The sequence below is a fragment of the Dama dama genome, chromosome 5 (genome assembly GCF_033118175.1).
Source record: "Dama dama isolate Ldn47 chromosome 5, ASM3311817v1, whole genome shotgun sequence".
Classification (NCBI taxonomy): domain Eukaryota; kingdom Metazoa; phylum Chordata; class Mammalia; order Artiodactyla; family Cervidae; genus Dama; species Dama dama.
Window position 1 is genome coordinate 91302149 of NC_083685.1, and position 23877 is coordinate 91326025.

Genomic DNA, 23877 nt, shown 5'->3' on the forward strand with positions numbered 1-23877 from the left:
TATAACTATGCTCTGCAATGAAAGCTTCAAATACTTTTCAAACTTTCATTCCCTAGCGTGTAATGTTCCTTCTGCCTCAGATACTCTTTCCCCCCTCCTTTACATACACAAAAAAATCTTATTAGTCACTTAAAATCCAGCTTGGAAATCTATTTTTCTGTGAAAGCTTCTCTGACCTCCCTGAGTAAATTAATTGCCTCTGTGTTCCTTAACATTTTGTATATGTCTCTACTTTTGTCCTAACAGATGGTATTGCATCTGTTTATCCTGTTTTCTCTCACTAAACTAGGAACTCTTCAAAAGCAGATCTTATCCATCTTTTTAAAAAAATATGTATGTATTTATTTGGCTAGGCCTGGTCTTAGTTGTGACCCGTGGAATCTTTAGTTGTGGTGTCTGGAATCTAGTCCCCTGATCGGGGATTGATCCAGGCCCCCTGCATTGGGAGCACCAGAGTCTTAGCCACTGGACCACCAGGGAAGTCCCTTATCCATCTTTTTAAGCCCAATGTCTGCCTGCATATAGAAGGTCCCCAGTAAAAGTTTATTGAGTTGAATTTATCTGGGTGTATCTAAACAAAACCAATTTGAAAAGGAACGGGAAGAAGTTTTCTAGCAGGAGATGGACACCGTAAACAAAGCAGCCTGGGAGAATGCACTATTGGGACCTAGCGAAGAAATCAATTTTATCTTATTTATTATTTATGAATTGCTTCAAAAAGACTTTGAGGCAGCTATTTTTAAGTGTTCAACACTGTTGTCTCCAAAGGCAGTACATTGGGTTTATTCGAGCAGAACATATGTTGCTAAAAAGAAAGTGAATACTCCAGCACATTATACATGTGTGCTAAGTCACTTCAGTTGTGTCTGACTGTTTGCGACCCTGTGGATTGTAGCCCTCCAGGCTCTTCTGTCGATGGGATCCTCCAGGCAAGAATACTGGAGTGGGTTGCCATGCCCTCCTCCGGAGGATCTTTCCAACCCAGGGATCGAACCTGCATCTCTTATGTCTCCTGCATTGGCAGATGAGTTCTTTACCACTAGCACCACCTGAGTAGCCCCTGAAAGTGAAAGTGAAGTCGCTCAGTCATGTCCAACTCCTTTCAACCACGTGGACTGTAGTCTATCAGGTTCCTCTGTCCATGGGATTTTCTAGGCAATAGTACTGGAATGGGTTGCCATTTCCTTCTCCAGGGGATCTTCCCGACCCAAGGATCGAACCTGGATCTCCTTCATTGTAGACAGACACTTTACCATCTGAGTAGCCCCTAGCACATTACAAATAAGCCATTTCACATTAAAAAGTCTGTGGATTGTAACTTTCCTAGAGGAAGAAGTCATGTGTATGAAATTTACTTTTTATGTAGCACCTAGTGACACAAACTCTTAAATGATTTTTGGCACAACACTGATTTTGATCATCTGTGACTGAATCTGTAGTCATTTGCAATGAAGAAGGGGAGGTGGTAATTATCCACTTTTATTGCTTAGTATGAATAAATAAACCAGATAAATCATATTCCTCTCAGAACTCCCCCCTCCAAAAATACTTTTTAGCAAGGTTATTATTCTAATGTCTGTCTTTTTCACACAAATTAGGTAGCCAAAAGAGTTTCACTTCATTTCACTTTGTAATTTCAAGAATTAATGAGGATGATGATAATGTTCTAAAAATTCAATTGCATTACTGTTGCTGTTTTGTTTTTTTTTTTAAACGCTAGTGGTGATGACTACTGTGGTATTCTCCTGTTTCCCTTAACACTGGCCTAGTACTAATCTAGCTTTGGTCAGTAACAACAGTAATAACAGTAACACAGTTTGAGAAGTTTACCGGTTGAGAACTTATTACCATTCAATAGAATGGTGGGATGAGGTGGGGGTGGGTGCAGGTTTTGGTCTTTCAGAGCATTTTTGGTTGTTTGTTAATGTTTTCTTTCCCTCTTTTTGTTATTAATACTAGTCTGGTAATACTTTTCCTTACCATTTGGTGATACCTTTTTGTGGTCGAGATGAGTGAGTCAGCACCTCAAGAGGAACCTAAACGTGCTCAGGTATCTGGTCTGCATAGTTTCTAACCATTTAACCATGAGAGGATTTGAGATTCAACATTCTTGGGGAAATTGAGATGCAATGTCGTATACTATCATTGAATTATTTCTCTGCATTAAGTTTTGACAAAAATGGGGTCAACTAATAGTTACATCACAGTGGCCTGCTTCCAGTTGCTTGGCATTCTTGGTATATAACAAGTCTGTTACTGTTTGAATTTTTTAATACAGCTACTCTATGTGATTTTATTTGGTATGATGTTTACTCGTGAATTTTTTACATAAAAATTTTGCTCTGCTAGAGTATAAAACATTAGTTTTATTTCCAGCCCCTATTGGATACCATTTACTAAAACTATGTCCATTTCAGGAAAATGGAAAAGAAGACAAAGAAAGGAACCAGGAAGGAAGTGAGGCAGAAGAGCCTATTCAGGTAGAGTTTTCATGAATAATCGGATGTTAATGCTGGAGAGTAACTGGAGAAATTAATTTTCCTAGGCAAAAAAAAAAAAAAAAAAAGGTGTGGGTATTCAAAAAGATAAAATGGCAAATGGGAAAAAACAAACCCATGTTGATCATTAAGCTGACTCATCTGAGTCAGTTTCAGGACACTTCTACAGAGAGGTAAATTATTTGTGAAGAGCTATTATGACTTTATAGAAATGGTATGGACCTAAGAGAACCTGAAGATATTAAGAAGAGGTGGCAAGAATACACGGAAGAACTGTACAAAAAAGATCTTCACAATCCAGATAATCACAATGGTGTGTTCACTCACCTAGAGCCAGGCATCCTGGAAGTCTGTGGGCCTTAGGAAGTCAAGTGGGCCTTAGGAAGCATCACTACAAACAAAGCTAATGGAGATGATGGAATTCCAGTTGAGCTATTTCAAATCCTGAAAGATGATGCTGTGAAAGTGCTGCACTCAATATGCCAGCAAATTTGGAGAACTCAGCAGTGGCCACAGGACTGAAAAAGATCAGTTTTCATTCCAATCCCAAAGAAAGGCTACGCCAAAGAATGCTCAAACTACCGCACAATTGCACTCATCTCACACGCTAGCAAAGTAATGTTCAAAATTCTCTAAGCCAGGCTTCAACAATACGTGAACTGTGAACTTCCTGATGTTCAAACTGGTTTTAGAAAAGGCAGAGGAACCAGAGATCAAATTGCCAATATCCGCTGGATCATTGATAAAACAAGAGATTTCCAGAAAAACATCTATTTCTGCTTTATTGACTATGCCAAAGCCTTTGACCATGTGGATCACAACAAACTGTGGAAAATTCTGAAAGAGATGGGAGTACCAGACCACCTGACCTGCCTCTTGAGAAACCTGTATGCAAGTCAAGAAGCAACCATTAGAACTGGACATGGAACAACAGACTGGTTCCAAATAGGAAAAGGAGTACATCAAGGCTGTATATTGTCACTGTGCTTATTTAGCTTATATGCAGAGTACATCATGAGAAATGCTGGGCTGGAGGAAGCAGAAGCTGGAATCAAGATTGCCGGGAGAAATATCAATAACCTCAGATATGCAGATGACACCACCCTTATGGCAGAAAGTGAAGAAGAACTAAAGAGCTTCTTGATGAAAGTGAAAGAGGAGAGTGGAAAAGTTGGCTTAAAGCTCAACATTCAGAACACTAAGATCATGGCATCTGGTCCCATCACTTCATGGGAAATAGATGGGGAAACAGTGGAAACAGTGGCTGACTTTATTTTTCTGGGCCCCAAAATCACTGCAGATGGTGACTGCAGCCATGAAATTAAAAGGCACTTGCTCCTTGGAAGAAAAGCTATGACCAACCTAGACCACATACTAAAAATCAGAGACATTACTTTGCCAACAAAGGTCCATCTAGTCAAGGCTATGGTTTTTCCAGTGGTCATGTGTGGATGTGAGAGTTGGACTATAAAGAAAGCTAAGCAGCGAAGAAGTGATGCTTTTGAACTGTGGTGTTGGAGAAGACTCTTGAGAGTCCCTTGGACTACCAGAAGATCCAACCAGTCCATCCTGAAAGAGATCAGTCCTGACTGTTCATTGGAAGGATTGATGCTGAAGCTGAAACTCCAGTACTTTGGCCACCTGATGTGAAGAGCTGACTCATTTGAAAAGACCCTGATGCTGGGAAAGATTGAAGGTGGGAGGAGAAGGGGACAACAGAGGATGAGATGGTTGGATGCCATCACTGACTCAATGGAGATGAGTTTGGGTAAACTCTGGGAGTTGGTGGTGGACAGGGAGGCCTGGCGTGCTGCAGTCCATGGGGTTGCAAAGAGTCGGACATGACTGAGTGACCTAACTGAACTGATTATGACTTTATTGATAAAGTTGGCTTTCTAAAATCAGCACTGTTATCCTGCATATGACAATCACCAGTTATTCGGAGAACTTCACTATCATTCTGAAAACGTAATTTCCAAGTTAATCATTTAAGTAACTTTGTGTTTAATAATAGAAGGCTTCTCTGAGGAAAAATATTTTAGAGAAAAGGGGAGGCAAGTGAAAATAGTTATATGGATTCACCATTAAGTTGACTAATGTGAGTCTTAAAATATTATATTACCACCCTTTTAAAAGTATATCAGGGAGTTCCCTGGTGGTCCAGTGGTTAAGAATCTGCCTTGCAATGCAGGGGACATGGGTTTGATCCCTGTTTGGAAATCTAAGATCCTACATGCCTTGGAGCAATCAAGCCCACGCGCCATAACTAGAGCACCCACACGCTGCAACTATTGAGCCCATGTGCCACAAATGCAGAGTCCATGTGCCCATAAAGAGAGATCGCACATGACCCAGTAATGATTCCACGTGCTTTGACCAAGACCAGCATAAATAAATATTCTAAATTAACTTTTAAAAAAGTGTATTAGGATGAGTACAAAAAGCTATTTTACCACCATTTATTCATAAAGCTAAAGTTTACTTTTCTTAATGAAGATGAAAATGTTTTTCTCTCCACCACAAACTTGGAAAGTGATTCTAATAGTCAAAGAAAACAGCAGCATTTTCAAAGGTTTAGAGATTCAATTTCACTCCGTTGTGGTCTCAAATTATGTTTTTAGAAAGTATTGTATAATTCAAGAATTAATGTACATCTGGAATAATATTCTTAGCCTATTTCTTTGTTAGCCGTAGGAAGATATGATGACATGGTGAACCAATGAATGTAGTAAATAGACTGTGATTATTGCTTTGCTTCTAATACACAGCATTAAATCCTAGGAAAATCAAGGAGGAATGTTTGGCAACTTTTACAAGGAATTTATCTGCATTCTTTCTTTGGGAGAGCTGATGCAACTTTGATGAAAAGGAATTTATTTTTTAACTGGTATTTCTTTTCTCCTTTCAGTATTCACAGAGTATGTCAGACAGTTCGGCAGTAGGCACCTGTAGCAATGTGACAGGAGCAGCAGCAAACAAAAAATCCCAAGGTAAAGAACTAGCTTTTCTCTTATACACCAGAATGTAAAACTATTACAAAGTTTTCATTGGGGATGGATTCTTCAAGACTTTGCCTTTCAAAAATATAATACCAGGAATGAATACACACACACATACTTTAGTTATTGTTCACTTTCTCAGTTGTGTCTGACTCTTTGCAACCCCATGGACTGCAGCACATCAGGCTTCCCTGTCCTTTACCATCTACCAGAGCTGGCTCAAACTCATGTCCATTGAGTCAGTGATGCCGTCCCACCATCTCATCCTGTCTTCAATCTTTCCCAGCATCAGGGTCTTTTCTAATGAGTTGGCTCTTCACTTCAGGTGGCCAAAAGTGCTGGCGCTTCAGTTTCAGAGTCAGTCCTTCTAATGAATATTCAGGGTTGATTTCCTTTAGGATTGACTGGTTTGATCCCTTTGCAGCCCAAGGGACTCTTAAGAGTCTTCTCCAACCCACAATTCAAAAGCATCAATTCTTCAGCATTTTGCCTTCTTTATGGTCCAACTCTCACATCCATACATGACTACTGGAAAAATCGTAGCTTTGACTATATGGACGTTTGTCAGCAAAGGTCTCTGCTTTTTAATAAGCTATCTAGGTTGGTCATAGCTTTTCTTCCAAGGAGCAAGTGTCTTTTACATACATACATATATATGTGTATATATAATATTTTTTTTTTTTTTAACTATAGCATGTGACGTGTGGAATCTTAGTTCCCTGACCAAGGATAAAACCCAAGCCCCCTGCAGTGGAAACACCGAGTCTTAACCACTGGATAACCAGGGAAGTTCACCCAGGGTTATTTTAAATGCAATTTGGGAAATAGTCAATGCAGGAGACCTGGTTCAATCCCTGGGTTGGGAAGATACCTTGGCAAAGGTAACAGCTACCCACTCCAGTATTCTGGCCTGGAGACTGTATGTCCATGGGGTTGCAAAAAATCAGATAGGACTGAGTGACTTTCACTTTCACTTTGAAATATATTCCCTTCAGACCTACTGTATAGCACATGGAACTTACAGCGCATGGAACTCTACTCTATGTTATGTGGCAGCCTGGATGGGAAGGCAGTTTGTGGGCGAATGGATACATGTGTATGTTTGACTGAGTCTCATTACTGCCCGCCTGAAACTATCACAAGGTTGTTAACTGGCTATACCCCAGTACAAAACAAAAAGTTTAAAGAAAAAATATATTCCCTTTACTTTCTATTGATACTTTTGAAGCAACTTTATTAAAGAGAAAATTTACCTAAGAGTGGACTGACACATAGCAGACAACCCATAAATACAAAAATCTCGTGATTCGACCTGCCTGTTGTTTTTCTGTTTCTTCTTTTTACCTCTGTACTTGACAACACATTTGTTCTGTTTGACATTTAGCCCAATCCTTAATCCAAATTCTACATGATTATGCAGGTTGAAAATTTATATGATCAAAAGGCAACAACTAAATAGGCAAGATAGTCATCCCTTTTACTACTGTTCTTCTAATTTTAGATACTTAGTGAAATCCTATACTACATAAAATTTTCACAATATTTAAAATTTAACAGTTTATATTTTTTCTTCTTTATTTTTATTTTTTGTTTATTTTATTTATTTATTTATTTTAACAATTTATATTTTAATTGACGTTCTTTCAAATTTAGTTTACAGCTATCAAATGTTTAATATGTGCTAGGCTGAACTGTAACAATAATTATTAAAGCATTTTCTAAACTATAATTTGCTATATAGATGCTAGCTATAACTTATAGATGCTTACTCTTCTCCAAAGTATTTTTCTGTGTTTTAAACCAATTAAAAAATTTATTTACTATTTATTCTTATTAGTTCATATTATAATACATACACATGAAGAATCAAACTACTCAGCATTTATTTTGCCTTTATTATAAACTTTCACAGTTCACTAACTTTTAAAGTTTCTTGGCAAGTCCTTCCCTCCCTGCCCCCTACCACCAGTTTCCTGATTTTGCTTCCTCCTCACTCCCTCCCTGCACCACCACTACCCCATAAATCCCTTTGCCTTTACCATACTCACATGGACCAGGTTTATAAATAAACTCTTTCATTTTAAACTTGCTAAACAGAATTGTGATCTAGGTAATTTCCTATAAATTTAATTAGGTGTTCACTTTAATCAGTTTATGGCCAAATCTGTACCTGCAAATTACCATTCTTTAATTTATTGCCTCTCTAGAAAACTTGTCAAGAGTTTATGGTCTTTCCTATTCTCATACTTTGAATTTGTTACTGCTTTATAATGTATGATAGAGGGAAATGTATTGTTTGAGTAAGTCTCTTCATCCCAGTATATGATATACATTGAAAATATTGCAGTTGCTTGTTGCAATATCAAATGCAATGCAATGTATTTATTTATTCAGTGATCAGTCACTATTAATTTTAATATTCTAAATAAATCTCCCTTTGTAAATATGTATGTGTTTCTGTATGTGTATGTGTGTGTGTGTAATAAGTGGGAAGAGGAACTGCTTTTCCAATTTCACAAAAGAAGTGTCTTTATCTTTGTTATATGCTGTGCTATGCTTACTTGCTTCAGTCCTGTCCGACTCTTTGTGACCCCATGGACTGTAGCCCTCCAGGCTCCTCTGTCCATAGGATTCTCCAGGCAAGAATACTGGAGTGGGTTGCCATGCCCTCCTCCAGGGGATCTTCCCAACCCAGGGATTAAACCTGTGTCTCCTGTGGCTCTGCGATGCAAGCATATTCTTTACCACTGAGTCACCAGGGAAGCCCATCCTTGTTATATACTTGTCAAAATTAAAATGATATTATTTTGCCAGGAAGCTCCCAGAATACACTCAAATACTTATCTTTGCATAGAAAATATTGTGCCTAAATGTACCACGTGAATGCCTCATTTCTTTCCCTGGTTATTACATTTTTCAGACTATGAGCTTAATTTCAGACTATGAGCTTAACTTGTGTTTTGAGAAATTTTATTTCTTTTTTTTATTGATTTGCTCAGCTTTATTCTTATTACACAGCCCTAAGTTTTAAAAAATTCTGCAGGAAAATACCTTTTCCTTTAGCTATTGAATTTTAATGCCAATAGTTTTAATAGTGCTTCTCTTCCTCCTCTCACAGTAGTTTTTCTATATTATGTACAAATGTTAAGAAATCCTGACATGATCAAGCCAGCTGAGCTTCAGACAGGACCTGTGTTTTAAGAGAACATGGCACATATGTTGAGTAGCCCTGCTGGGTCAATTTTCACCAGTTTAATCAGCAGCCAGTCCCTCTAATGTATGCCTTCTGTGAAGAAAGAGTCTGCTAGAGCTTATTATAATGTGAATTATAATTCACTCCTATTTGTGTCCTTAAATAGAGTTGTGCTGAGGCCATGCCCAGCAGTGGGCCAGGTACTGAGTGCAGAAAGTGATGAAACTCATTTATAACGGTCACTGGACTTTTCAGAATATGAATAAGGAATTTTTTTTTGTTTCTACTTCTTTAATTGAAAGCATTTGTGCCCGTAGTGCCTGAGTAGGACTTTGTATGTTAGAAGGTGGGTTGACACAGAAGTGAAGATGTGCATGTTGGGTAAGTATTTGAAAAGCTCTTAATTCCATAGAAGTTTAGAAAGTCCTGAAAAAGAATTTCAGTGCTTAGCATAGTGTCTGGCACTATGACATCAATAATTACTTATTGAGTGAAGATGTAAATGAATCAATCTATCTGTAAAAGGTTTAGGAGTATATAAGCATAGGCTAAAAAACCCAGTATTTGCTTGAAACTGTATTCAATTAAACTTCTTAATTAATTTTCCATTGGGGCAGTTCTGTAATTTATGAATTCAGAGATCACCTAATCAAAGGACTGCTACTGATAGGCTTATTCAGAATCCTGATTTACTGACCCTGCTATTGGTGTGTCTCCTTTTATTTTCTTGGTTTTATGGTCTGAGAGAGAAGTGTTTGACCAGAGTTGTAACCAAACACACATCTACGTCCATTCTGCATGTTGGTGGGGAGGGAGCAAGCACTAGGATTATTGCTTAGCAACCTGCAATACCAAGCACCCTAGAGGAGCACTAGCAGTCTGCAGCAAAGATAAGAGAATGCCCTAGTTCATTTGTAAGTTTACTAATGAGCCATGCAGATGGCTAGGTATTAAGTTGCTATATGTCTGTAGCACTCCCCTTAAAGCAGGAGGAAGAATATCTGCCCTGGGTTATGCTGGAGAGGTTAAAAGGAAAGAGAGACTGCATTTTTTTAACTTAAGTTTTGTAAGATAGATTTCTATTGCTCAAATTGAAATTTTAATAATACATCCTTCTTTAAACCCTTCTTCTTGTAGTTTCTGTGATTCTAATGTATCCTGTTTTCCTCCCAACTCCCTAGTCACTCTCAGACTCCTGTGTAAATGTACTTTATCTGCCTATTCTTCTAAAATGTTGCATAAAATTCCTTTTATGGTCCTCTTCTCACTCTAGACACTATGAGTGAGTTCATCCAATAATAATAATAGTAATAATGACTATAAGTGCTTTAGGATATATATGTTAAATATATAATTTCATATATGTATATGTATAATTTTCTCATCATGATTATCCTACAAAGTATAATTATATTCCCATTTTATCGAAATAGAGTCTAAGTTTATTTTCTTATTCTATAAGGAACATGATTACTATATGTTAGAGCTGAAATTTGAACCCTGATACCTCTTATTCCAATGCCTATGACTTTTTTAACACAGTGTTTATTCATTCATCAAATACTTGAGTGTCGTTTCTGACACTGTTCTAACCACTGCTAACTAAGAATTCAGTAGTAACCAACACGGACAATATATCTTCATTAATGAGTCTTAATTTCGAAAGGTGGGTTAAAAAAGGATTATTCTTCCTAAAAGATTCATGGGTTTAGCCAGTGTCATAAGGCAAATAAGGAATATAAAAATTATAAAAGTTATAAAGGAAAAGATAGAAATATCTTTTCTTTTTACCAGATGACATGATTGTGAACAAAGCAATCAATGTACGTTTAGCAAGGTTTCTGGATACAAAGTCAATATACAAAAACAATTATATTTCTATTATATATTAGCAGCAAACAGACAATGAAAATTTTAAGATCCAATTTTAATGTCTTCAGGTCAGTTCAGTTCAGTCACTCAGTCGTATCCGACTGTTTGCAACCCCATGAATCATAGCACGCTAGGCCTCCCTGTCCATCACCAGCTCCTGGAGTCCACCCAAACCCATGTCCATTGAGTCGGTAATGCCCTCCAGCCATCTCATCCTGTCATCTCCTTCTCCTCCTGCCCTCAATCTTTCCCAGCATCAGGGTCTTTTCCAATGAGTCGGCTCTCTGCATCAGGTGGCCAAAGTATTGGAGCTTCAGCTTCAACATCAGACCTTCCAGTGAACATCCAGGACTGATCTCCTCTAGGATGGACCGGTTGGATCTCCTTGCAGTCCAGGGACCCTCAAGAGTCTTCTCCAACACCACAGTTCAAAAGCATCAATTTTTCGGTGCTCAGCTTTCTTCACAGTCCAACTCTCACATCCATACATGACCACTGGAAAAACCATAGCCTTGACTAGATGGACCTTGGTTGGCAAAGTAATGTCTCTGCTTTTTAATACCCTGTCTAGGTTGGTCATAACTTTCCTTCCAAGGAGTAAGCATCTTTTAATTTCGTGGCTGCAATCACCATCTGTAGTGATTTTGGAGCCCAGAAAAATAAAGTCAGCCACTGTTTCCACTGTTTCCCCATCTATTTGCCATGAAGTGATGGGACCAGATGCCATGATCTTAGTGTTCTGAATGTTGAGCTTTAAACCAACATTTTCACTCTCCTCTTTCACTTTCATCAAGAGGTTTTTTTAGTTCTTCTTCACTTTCTGCTGTAAGGGTGGCATCATCTGCATATCTGAGGTTATTGATATTTCTCCTGGCAATCTCGATTCCAGCTTGTGCTTCCTCCAGCCCAGCATTTCTCATGATGTACTCTGCATATAAGTTAAATAAACAGGGTGACAATATACAGCCTTGATGTACTCCTTTTCCTATTTGGAACCAGTCTATTGTTCCACGTCCAGTTCTAACGGTTGCTTCCTGACCTACATATAGGTTTCTCAAGAGGCAGATCAGGTGGCCTGGTATTCCCATCTCTTTCAGAATTTTCCACAGTTTATTGTGATCCACATGGTCAAAGGCTTTGGCATAGTCAATAAAGCAGAAATAGATGTTTTTCTGGAACTCTCTTGCTTTTTCAAGATGATCCAGTGGATGTTGGCAATTTGATCTCTCTCTGGTTCCTCTGCCTTTTCTAAAACCAGCTTGAACATCTGGAAGTTCACGGTTCACGTATTGCTGAAGCCTGGCTTAGAGAATTTTGAGCATTACTTTACTAGCGTGTGAGATGAGTGCAATTGTGCAGTAGTTTGAGCATTCTTTGGCATTGCCTTTCTTTGGAATTGGAATGAAAACTGATCTTTTTCAGTCCTGTGGCCACTGCTGAGTTCTCCAAATTTGCTGGCATATTGAGTGCAGGACTTTCACAGCATCATCTTCCAGGATTTGAAATAGCTCAACTGGAATTCCATCACATCCACTAGCTTTGTTTGTAGTGATGTTTCCTAAGGCCCACTTGACTTCATATTCCGGGATGTCTGGCTCTAGGTGAGTGATCACACCATTGTGATTATCTGGGTCGTGAAGATCTTTTTTGTACAGTTCTTCTGTGTATTTTTGCCACCTCTTTTTAATATCTTCAGCTTCTGTTAGGTCCATACCATTTCTATCCTTTATCCAAGTCTAACCAAAATTGAACAAAACCTCTACACTGAAACTATAAAGCATAATTTAAAAGAATTTAAAGATGACCTAAATAAATGAAAATATATACCTTATTCATGAATTAGAAGGCTTAATATCATTAAGATAGTAGTGCTTTCTCAACTGACCTCTAGCTTCACTGTAATTCTAATAAAAATTTATGCAAGGTTCTGTATGTGTGTCTGTGTGCTTATAAAATAACAATTTGATTTTAAAATTTATGTAGAAGTGCAAAAGACCCAGAAAGCCAAGGAAATCTTGAACAACATAGCTAGAGGATTTATATTTCTAAATATCAAGATTTCTAGTTAAGTAACAAAAATCAGGACAGTATGACATTGGCATAAAAATAGACAAGCCAATGGAACAGAGTCCAGTTGAAAATCTTGTATTGAAAACAATAATGATGCCAAAATGGAAAATATGTATTTTTGAGTCCTACCTCACCCCACACATAAAAACAAATTCTGCATGTATTATAGATGTAAATGTGAATGATAAAGCAGTAAATAATTTTAGAAGAACACAGGAGAATATTATCACAATTTGGGGGTAGATAAGATTTCTTAAACAAAACACAAAAGATGCTGACAGTATGATTAAATAAATGAGGAATGGACACATTAAAATTAAGAATTCTATTTTTGTTCATTAGAAAACACTTGTGTTCATTAGAAAACACCTTAAAGAGAGTGAAAAGCCAAGCAAGATATGAGAAAAGATACTTACAATACCTATGTTCATCAAAGGTTTTTAATCTAACTATAAAGAGAGCTCCTACAAATCAGTAAGACAGACAACCCAATGGAAAAATGGATGATAGCTTTGAACAAATACTTAATCAGAGAGGATATCCAAATGCCTGTAAAGAGAGGGAAATGTGTTCTAGTTCATTTGTCACCAGGAAAATACAAATTTAAATCATGAGATAAAACCATGTGTTCTGCAGAAAAACTGAAATAAAAGACAATACCAAGTTGGCAAGGATATGGAATACAAGATTTTTCATAAATTGATGGTAGGGATATAAATTGGTACAACTTCAGAAAACTGTTTGGCACTATTTCTAAGGTGAATATATATATACCCTATGATCAGTATTTATACTTCTAGGTACATACCAAGATAAATGAATGTATATGTCTACCAAAAGACATGTAGAAGAATGATCATGGCAGCTTTTTTGTAATAACCAAATCTGGAAAGTATTCAAATATCCTATCAGCAGTAGAATGAATAGAAAAAATTGTAGCATGTTCACATAATGTAATACTATGAAGCTACTGCCAGGCAACGTGGATAATAGTTAAGTTATTGAGCAAAAACAGGTACAATAGAGTACATGTTGTATGATTCCATCAATATGAAGTTCAAAAACAGGTATTATTAATCCATAATGTGAGAGTCAAGGGAATGTTAACAGAGAGAGGGAGGAACGGGAAAAGGCCTGGAAGGAGAGGGGGAAAGAGAGAGAGAGAGGGAGAGAGGAAGGAAGGAAGGAAGGGGGAAAGCAAGGAAGGGAAGGGAAGGGAAGGGAAGGAGGGAGGGAAGGAGGAAGGAAAGTTAGTGTTACCTTTGAAGGAACGTTGTGATTGAAAAGGTAGCATGAGAGGGATTCTGAAGTCTTGGTGAGGCTCTTTTATCTTTTTCTAAAATATGGTAAAATATATATAATGTTTATCACTTTAACTATCTGTAAGTGTGCAATTCAGTGACATTAAATGTATTCACAAAGTTGATTCACAAATCATCACCATCTCTACTCAAGACTCTTTCATCATCCCTAACAAAACCCTATACCCATTAAACAGTATTTCTCCCTTCCCCTCTTCCCTCACCCCACTGTGATTTCTATTCTACCTTCTGTCTATGAATTTAGCTACCTCATGTAAGGGGAACCATATAATATTTGTCCTTCTGTGTCTGGCATATTTCACTAAACATAATGTTTTCAAATTCCATCCATGTTGTTCAGTTCAGTTCAGTCACTCAGTCGTGTCTGATTCTTTGCGACCCCATGAACTGCAGCACGCCAGGCCTCCCTGTCCATCACCAACTCCCAGAGTCCACCCAAACCCATGTCCATTGAGTCGGTGATGCCATCCAACCATCTCATCCTCTGTCGTCCCCTTGTCCTCCTGCCCTCAACCATTCCCAGCATCACGGTCTTTTCTAATGAGTCAGCTCTTCGCATCAGTTACATATATCAAAATTTCATTTTTCTATGGATGAATTTCTGTTTTTTAAATAACCATCAATCCTCCATTCTTTTATTTACTTGGCTCTTTTTATCCACCTTGACTTTATCTTGCAGCTTGCTAATTGACTGTTTTCTGATGTTCAAGCCAGTGTATTGAAGATTTACTGGCAACAACAATCCTCTTTCATTTTCAAATAATCTCTCTTGCTTTATTGGTTTGTTTATTTTTTTAAATAAGCTTTTATTTTTAGACTACTTGTTAAGTTTACCAAAACAAAAATTGTGAAGGTAATACAGAGAATTCCTCTCTACCCCATATCCAGTGTTACCTATTATTACTATCTTATGTTAGCATGGTGCATTTGTCACTATCAAGGAGCCAGTATTGATACATTATAACTAACTAAAGATCTATACGTTATTGAGATTTCCTTAGTTTTACCTAGTGTTCTTTTACTGCTCTAGGAACCAAATTTTACTGCTCTAGGATACCAAATTTAGTTGTCATGTCCCTTTAGACTTTTCTTTGCTCTAACAGTTCATCAGATTTCCTTGTTTTTTATGACCTTGACAGTGTTAGAGAGTACTATCAGGTATTTTTGCAGAGTGGCCCTAATTGGGATTTGTCTGATTTTTTAAAAATTCATAATGTGACTGAGATTATTGGTTTTTGGAGAAAGATTACAGAGAAAAATTGCTATTGCCATTTCATCCTATCAAGCGTATCATATATGCCATCAGCACAGCTCATTTGTCACAATTAATGAGCCAATGTTGACTTTTCATTGTTGATATTAGCCTTGATCATCTGACTGAGATAGTAGTTGTCATGTTTTTCCACTGTAAAGTTATTCTTTTTCCTCTGTTTTTTTTATTTCCCGTATTTCTAACTGTACTCTTTGAGAAGTCACTATGCACAGCCCACACTTACGGAGAAGAGAATTATGCTCTAGTGCCTTGAAGGCAGAGTACATAGTTATTTGTAATACTTCTGCACAGGAGATTTTTCTATTTCCCCCATTTATTTATTAAAGTATTTGTTTATATCAGTATAGACATGGATATTTATTTTACACTAGGGTTATAATCCAATATTACTTTGTTGCTCAAATTGTTCCATTTTTGACCTCTGAGAGAGCTTTCAGTTGGCTACTGATTCCCTACAGCATGTCCCAATCAATGCAGAGGTTGTTTTGAGCTCTTTACTTTCTGGCACTGGAAGGTACTCCAGGCTCTTCTTGAATATTTCTTGCCCCAGTCCTAGAATCAGCCTTTTCTTCAATAAGTCATGATTTCTTTCTTTTCTTTTCCTTTTTCCACTGTGCACCATGTGACATGTGGGATCTTAGTCCCCCATGAGGGATGAAACCTGTGCCCCCCGCAGTGGAACCTCGGAGTCCCATTTTTTTAATTGGAGAATGATAACAGAAACAGAAGTCTGACCACTAGGTTTCTAAGTTCTCTTAATTTCCAAAAATGATAAAAACTGTTTTTATTTCCTCTATATCTCTGTTCTGAGGATATCCATTTAATTACAATTCTTTTAGGACTCCTTATATTTGTTTTATTAATGGTGCTTCCTTGGATAGTATTAACCATTGCATTTGTTTAGTCATGGAGATAGTTTTCTTTAAATATTTAGTGATTCTTATGTGTGTGCTTACATTTGCATTTGGGAATCCCTGTTTGCTTTTCTGTGGATGACGTTTCTGTTTTCTGTAGCCTGCTGCCTGACACTTTGGAGGAGGGGTGAGATATGCAGACAGTGAAGTCTGCCGGAAATTCATTTTCTATGGGTATGGAGGCATTGTCCTGACTCTCTCGCCCAGACCCACTTGTCTCAGCTCAAGGATGAATGCCTCTGGTGCCTGATGATTAGCTTCAATGGGGATGAAGATACATAAAAAGATCAATCACTCCCCTGCTACCCATATATACATTCTTTAAGCTTAGGGTGCCTCATAGTTGCTCCCAAATTTCACACGGATTTTCTGGATCTTTTTGGTCTTATAGTTCCCTTAATCCAGAACAACTATACAAAAAAGATCTTAATGACCCAGATAATCACAATGGTGTGATCACTCACCTAGAGCCAGACATCCTGGAATGAGAAGTCAAGTGGGCCTTAGGAAGCATCACTATGAACAAAGCTGGTGGAGGTGATGGAATTCCAGTTGAGCTATTTCAAATCCTGAAAGATGATGCGGTAAAAGTGCTGCACTCAATATGCCAGCAAATTTGGAAAACTGAGCAGCGGCCACAGGACTGGAAAAGGTCAGTTTTCATTCCAATCCCAAAGAAAGGCTATGCCAAAGAATGCTCAAACTACCGCACAACTACACTCATCTCACACGCTAATAAAGTAATGCTCAAAATTCTCCAAGCCAGGCTTCAGCAATACGTGAACTGTGAACTTCCAGATGTTCAAGCTGGATTTAGAAAAGGCAGAGGAATCAGAGATCAAATTACCAACATCTGTTGGATCACTGAAGAAGCAAGAGAGTTCCAGAAAAACATCTACTTCTGCTTCATTGACTACACTAAAGCCTTTGACAGTGTGGATCACAACAAACTGTGGAAAGTTGTTCAAGAGATGGAAATAGCAGACCACCTTACTTGCCTCCTGAGAAATCTGTATGCAGGTCAAGAAGCAACAGTAGAACCAGACATGGAACAACAGACTGCTTCCAAATCGGGAAAGGAGTATGTCAAGACTGTATATTGTCACCCTGCTTATTTAACTTATATGCAGAGTACATCATGCGAAATGCCAGGCTGGATGAAGCACAAGCTGGAATCAAGATTGCTGGGAGAGATATCAGTAACCTCAGATACACAGATGACACCACCCTTATAGCAGAAAGTGAAGAGGAACTAAAGAGTCTCTTGATGAAAGTAAAAGAGGAGAAAGAAAAAGTTGGCTTAAAACTCAACATTCAGAAAAGTAAGATCATGGCATCTGGTCCCATCACTTCATGGCAAATAGATGGGGAAACAATGGAAACAGCAACAGACTTTATTCTCTTGGGCTCCAAAATCACTGCAGATGGTGACTGCAGCTGTGGAATTTAAAGACTCTTGCTCCTCGGAGGAAAAGCTATGATAAACCTTTGCCAACAAAGGTCTGTCTAGTCAAAGCTATGGCTTTTCCAGTAGTCATGTATGTATGTGAGAGTTGGACCATAAAGAAAGCTGAGCACTAAAGAATTGATGCTTTTGAACTGTGGTGTTGGAGAAGACTCGTGAGAGTCCCTTGGACTACAAGGAGATCAAACCAGTCAATCCTAAAGGAAATCAACCCTGAATATTCATTGGAAGGACTGATGCTGAAGCTGAAGCTCCAATACTTTGGCCACCTGATGTGAACAACTGACTCCTTGGAAAAGACCCTGATACTGGGAAAGATTGAAGGCAGGAGGAGAAGGGGATGACAGAGGATGAGATGGTTGGATGGCATCACCAACTCAATGGACATGAGTTTGAGCAAACTCCAGTAGTTGCTGATGAACAGGGAAGCCTGCTGTGCTGCAGTCCATGGAGTCGCAAAGAGTCTAACACGACTGAGCGACTGGACTGAACTGAATCCCATTTACCTTACATTTTTCAGAGACCTTCAAAATTTCTGACTACTGAAGGCCCTCTTTATTATTCTTAGCATTCTTATGTTCATATTAAAACACACACACACAGGAACTTCTCTGGTGGTCCAGTGGTTAAGAATTCACCTTGCAGTTCAGGGGATGGGGGTTTGACCCCTGGTTGGGGAACTAAGATCCCACATGCCCCCGAGGGGCAACTAAGCCCACGGGCCACAACTAGAGAGTCCATGTACTGCAAGGAAAGATCCCCCAGGCTGCAACTAAGACCCCACGCAGCCAAACAAATGAATATTTAAACCTCCCACCACCACACACACACCCTATCATTTCTATCATTTCTAGAGATTTTGGTAGGAAGGGAATGTAGGTGCCTCTTCTTAGTGAACTATCTTGGTGTAAAATCTCCAACCTGAAAGAAGTTGGAAGCATGAGAGTGGGAAGAAATATATTTACATATACAAGTGTGGCAGACTCTCTTCATCGCCTACTCAGCAGACATTTTCCCACCTTTCTGTCTGACAACTGAACCTTAATTTTGTAGCAGATAGAAATCACTTGATATCAGAGAATTCTGTCTAAATCCTGAAACAAAGGAATAAATTACGGTTGATCAAAACTATTCCCAATTAACCCCTTTTCCCTTTACCAGCTGTTGGCTTAGGATGGGCATGTAACCTAATCAGGGCCAATGAAATATAAAGGTAAGTCTTGGAGTAAAGAGTTTGGGATCTTCCCTTCTTGGGTAACAAAACAGAACCTCCAGAGCAGAAAGCCCCTTTGTTCTCACTCCTTTTCTACTGTAACAAAGTGATGCGCTGGGGACCTCCCTGGTAATCCAGTGGTTAAGATTTTGCTTCCCAATGCAGGGAGTGCAGACTCAATCCCTAGTCAGGGAGCTAAAATCCCACATGCCTTGTGGCCAAAAAGCCAAAACATGAAACAGAAGCAATACTGTAACAAATTCAATAAAGACAAGAAAAAAATGCCTGGAGGTGCAGTAGCTATCTTGTGATCTTGAGGTACAAGCACAAAAAATAAAGAGCAATAGAAACAGGATAGGTACTTAACGAAAGCACTGAGCTGTTGAATGACTGTTGATTAAGAAAACAATAAATGTCCTGATGGTTAAAGTCACTGCTGTCTGATTTTCTGTTACTTTTACTTGTGTTTAATTGTACCACGTAAATTTTTTCTAATACTATTCTAGAGTAATATAGATTGAAATTTACTTCTAATATTTCTTACATTTCACTTTTGTTTCCTCAGATTTAAACCTGGAGAACCAGCCAAAACTCTCAACTTGTTCAGAAAAGGAGTCTAAAACTAGAGTCTCAAAGAATGTTGTTTTTAGAAAACCTGCAAAAGTGATTTTCAATTTAGATCAAACTGCACAGGACTCAAACCTGGAACAACCATGGAAGAAAAATCTTTTAGAAAGAGTTCAGGCAAGAGCCCAGGCAATGCATCAGAAAATCATAGATAAGGAAAATCTGAAGAAGGAAGTAGAAAAAAAGGCTGAAGAAAAACTCCCCAGGGATAATTTGGCCAAAGAATGGTTTAATACCGAAAACATGGCACTGAGCACTCGTGCGTATTTGCTCGACAAACTGCTACCCACCTTAGTTCCTGGAATGGAAAGAATGTTAATGCAAGTGGAAAAGAAGAAGCTTTTGGCAGGTGTTGATATTCCCACCAAGTTTGATCCAATTAACCATTTGGGAGAATACTTAATGAGAAACAACCCTAAATATATCAAAGATTCAGGACTGTCTGGTTATCAGAGGGTGATGAGAGATATCTCAGAAGACCTGAAGATATATGTTCCGAACACTACTTACAACAGGTACAATTTGTTGGTGTTTTCAGCTGATGATCTAGCTCTTCTTATGTTAAAAAGCAAGTAGAAAAAGATATAATAATACAAACAGAATTTTAAGTAATTTTATAGTTCTTCAGAAAGGACTTATGAGCTACAACTATGTGTTTCACTATTTATGAGACACTGAAGACTAACGAGGTTTGTTAAGCTCCGTGTATTCATGAATTTAGTTATCTCATTAGGATCCCAAGTGTGTATTTATCTGTTTCTTATCTGTCTTCTTGTACTGGAAAGTAAGCTATATGAGAGGAAGCACTTTCTGGAATTTAACTTTCCAGATAGGTAATACATTCATCTGGTTCAAAAGCTGAAATGTATAAAGTGGAAAATATTTTTAACTCATTCACATGCTTTGGATAAAAGGAAGAAAATTAAGAATGCATATTTGCATTCACTTATGTCTACACTAGGGCTTCCCAGGTAGCGCAAGTGGTAAAGAACCTGCCTGCCAAGGCAGAGACGTGAGAGATGCGGGTTCAATCCCTGTGTTGGGAAGACCCCCTGGAGGAGGAAATGGGAACCCACTCCAGTATTCTTGCCTGAAGAATCCCATGGACAGAGGAGCCTGGTGGGCTTCAGTCCATGGGGTCACAAAGAGTCTGACATGGCTGAGGCAACTTAGCACACATGCATGAGTACACTAAGAGACTTCCCAGGGGCGCAGTGGTAGAGAATCTGCCTACCAATGCAGGAGACACATGAGACCGGGGTTCCATCTCTAGGTCAGGAAGATTCCCCTGAAGAAGGAAATGGCAACCCACTCCAGTATTCTTACCTGGAAAATTCCATGAACAGAGGAGCCTGGTGGGCTACAGTCCATGGGGTCCTAAAGAGTCAGACATGACTGAGCAACTGAGCACACATAAAGTGTTAAACACTAGAAACTTTCTTTCCCACTCTTTTTAAAAAATTATTTATTTGCTGCATTGGGTCTTGGTTGTATCATATGAGATCTTCCATTGTGGTGCATGGACTCTCTCTAGATGCCCACTGGCTCAGTAGCTCCCCAACATTTGGGATCTTAGTTTCCCAGACCAGGGATCAAACTCACATCCCCTGCAGTGGAAGGCAGATTCTTAACCACTGGACCACCAGGGAAGTCCCTCTCTCCCATTCTTATCCTCCATCTACCCAGTGCTCCACCTCAGCTATAAATAACTACTGTTCTTAATTTTCAGTACATCCTTCCAAGTTTCTTAGTGTACTCATGCATGTGTGCTAAGTTGCTTCAGCTATGTCCGACTCTTTGCGACCCCATGGACTGTAGCCCACCAGGCTCCTCTGTCTGTGGGATTCTCCAGGCAAGAATACTGGAGTGGGTTCCCATTTCCTCCTCCAGGGGGTCTTCCCAACACAGGGATTGAACCCGCATCTCTCACGTCTCTGCCTTGGCAGGCAGGTTCTTTTTTTTTTTTTTTGGCAGGCAGGTTCTTTACCACTTGCGCCACCTGGGAAGCCCTAGTGTAGACAAAAGCAAATGCAAATATGCATTCTTAATTTTCTTCCTTTTATCCAAAGCATGTGAATGAGTTAAAAATATTTTCCTGGGTTTTTCACCTGCCATTTATTTTGTGTCATGGAGAGGATTTTTTGTTTCTATGTGGTTGAGTTTATTTACTTTTATTTTACAGCTTCTGGGCTTTGAGTCATTGTTACATTTTATTTCAAGAAGTTAAAAAAATTATCATTTGTTTTCTTCTGGAATGACCATCATTTTGATTTTCTTTTTAAATATTGATCCATTTAGAATGTATCCTAGTGTAAGATTTAAGATATGAATCTAGCTTTCTCCTTTTCCAAATGGCTACATAGTGAACCCAATAACATAATATAGAGTAGTTAATATTTGTTCCTCTTTTCTAATCACTGTGTGGTTAGTTTTCAATATGAATTTTAGGATTGGTTCATCTACCTGAAAAAAGTGGGGAGAGAGAACACCAAAAAAATGTTATAGGAATTTTTATTGAAGTCAGATTAAATTTATTAATTTAGGGAAAATCAACATCTTTAATAAATGACATGCATATCTATCTGGAAATGTGTATCTTTCCATTTGCTTGTCTTATTCTGTATCAGTCTGAGTGTTGTCTTCAATTTGTAGGAATATCATGAAAGTGTTAAAGTATTTAAAGATGCTTTCTTTGCCTAGATTATCAGAATTAGGGTTTCATTTTCCCTGGGCAAAAATACAAGATCTATATGTCAACATATGACAGTGTCAGGCATTTGTAGAATATTCAGAAATCCTAGGGATGCTTAACAACAACACAACATCTATTTACTTGAAGTTTGAATACCCAGAAATCTTAGCAAAACCAGTCCTGCTTTTAAGTCCTCTGAACTGTATCATTGTTTGCATTGCTTTCAAGCCATTAGCAAGCTTTGGAGAAGCCCATTCATTTCAGGAATGAGAGTTTTCCTTATTTATGCTCAAGAAAGGGGACAGAGAAAATTTTTGTTTGGTTTGTCAAGACTTAATCTTCTAATGATAATGTTAAAGTGCTGATTTGACTCAACCTGATGCAAAAAATTTTCATCTGCCTTCTTTTCTGAACAAAAAGGGATTCATCTTTTTCAGGGTCTAAGTACAACAGATATAGAAGATACTCCTTACTGATTTGGAGTGATTTATATAGTGGTAACCACTTATCTAAAAAATAAAATATCACTGCTGTTTGTAAGTTTTATATATGCAGTATATTTTATTGCTTTTCCTCAAGGTCCTGAAAGACAAGTAGAGAATTGGAGTGGACTATAATTCTTACATGTAAATTTGCAAACCTGATAAGGAGGTTAGGTTTGTGTCATTTTGCTTTTCTTTTCGCATCTTTTCCTTATGATTCTGGATCCCTGCAATTCTTGGGAATGCATATTCTATGTCACTACTGCCTTATTGTGGATTAATAATGAAAAATATTTGCTCTAAAAGCAAGATTGCAAACTTTCAATAGCCTGATTATGATGATGGTTACACACATTTATGGGACTTCCTAGTTGGTGCTAGTGGTAAAGAACCTGCCTGCCAATGCAGGAGACCCAGCTTCAATCCCTGGGTTGGGAAGATCCCAAGATCCCCTGGAGGAGGGCATGGCAACCCACTCCAGTGTTCTTGCCTGGAGAATTCCATGGACAGAGGAGCCTGGCGGGCTACAGTTTGTGCGGTCGCAAAGAATCAGACACAACAGAGTGACTAACACTTTCATTTTCACACATATTTATATGTGTGTTGAAATCTGTATAACTATGCACCAAAAAAGGTTAATTTTACTGTATGATATTTTTTAATAAAAAATAAGCATTAAAAAAAGAATTATAGAGACATTATTAATGTTAGAATTTCACACTCCTGCAGAGAAGCAGGACCTATAATACTATAGATTTCCTCATTTTCTCCACCAGTCCTGATCCTAATTCTTAATGCTAAAAGAACAGAGGTAGAGTTCCTGAGTCAAGTTCACTCCAGCTAGGGCTGGAGATCTGGCACAATGCCTGACAAGACGTGGTTATGGAATACTAATACCTAAGACCATTCAAGATGTCCAGTTCTAACTGGACATGGAACAACAGACTGGTTCCAAATAGGAAAAGGGGTACATCAAGGCTGTATATTGTCACCCTGCTCATTTAACTTATGTGCAGAGTACATCATGAGAAACGCTGGGCTGGATGAAGCACAATCTGGAATCAAGATTGCTGGGAGAAGTATCAATAACCTCAGATATGCAGATGACACCACCCTTATGGCAGAAAGTGAAGAAGAACTAAAGAACCTCTTGATGAAAATGAAAGAAGAGAGTGAAAAACTAAGATCATGGCATCCGGTTCCATCATTTCATGGCAAATAGATGGGGAAACAATGGAAACAGTGGCAGACTTGATC

The 23877-nt window shown here is 38.3% G+C and overlaps 1 protein-coding gene across 1 annotated transcript in view; it reads left to right on the top strand.

Moving 5' to 3' along the window:
* The window catches only part of EFCAB5 (EF-hand calcium binding domain 5), a 91856-nt gene that overhangs the window by 2441 nt on the left and 65538 nt on the right, over positions 1-23877 (top strand). The window contains exons 2-5 of the mRNA XM_061142987.1: positions 1960-2050; positions 2418-2480; positions 5407-5488; positions 19385-19961. Of these exons, the coding sequence (XP_060998970.1) occupies positions 2009-2050; positions 2418-2480; positions 5407-5488; positions 19385-19961 (764 nt within the window). The 5' untranslated portion in view covers positions 1960-2008. The remainder of the gene's footprint in view (positions 1-1959; positions 2051-2417; positions 2481-5406; positions 5489-19384; positions 19962-23877) is intronic.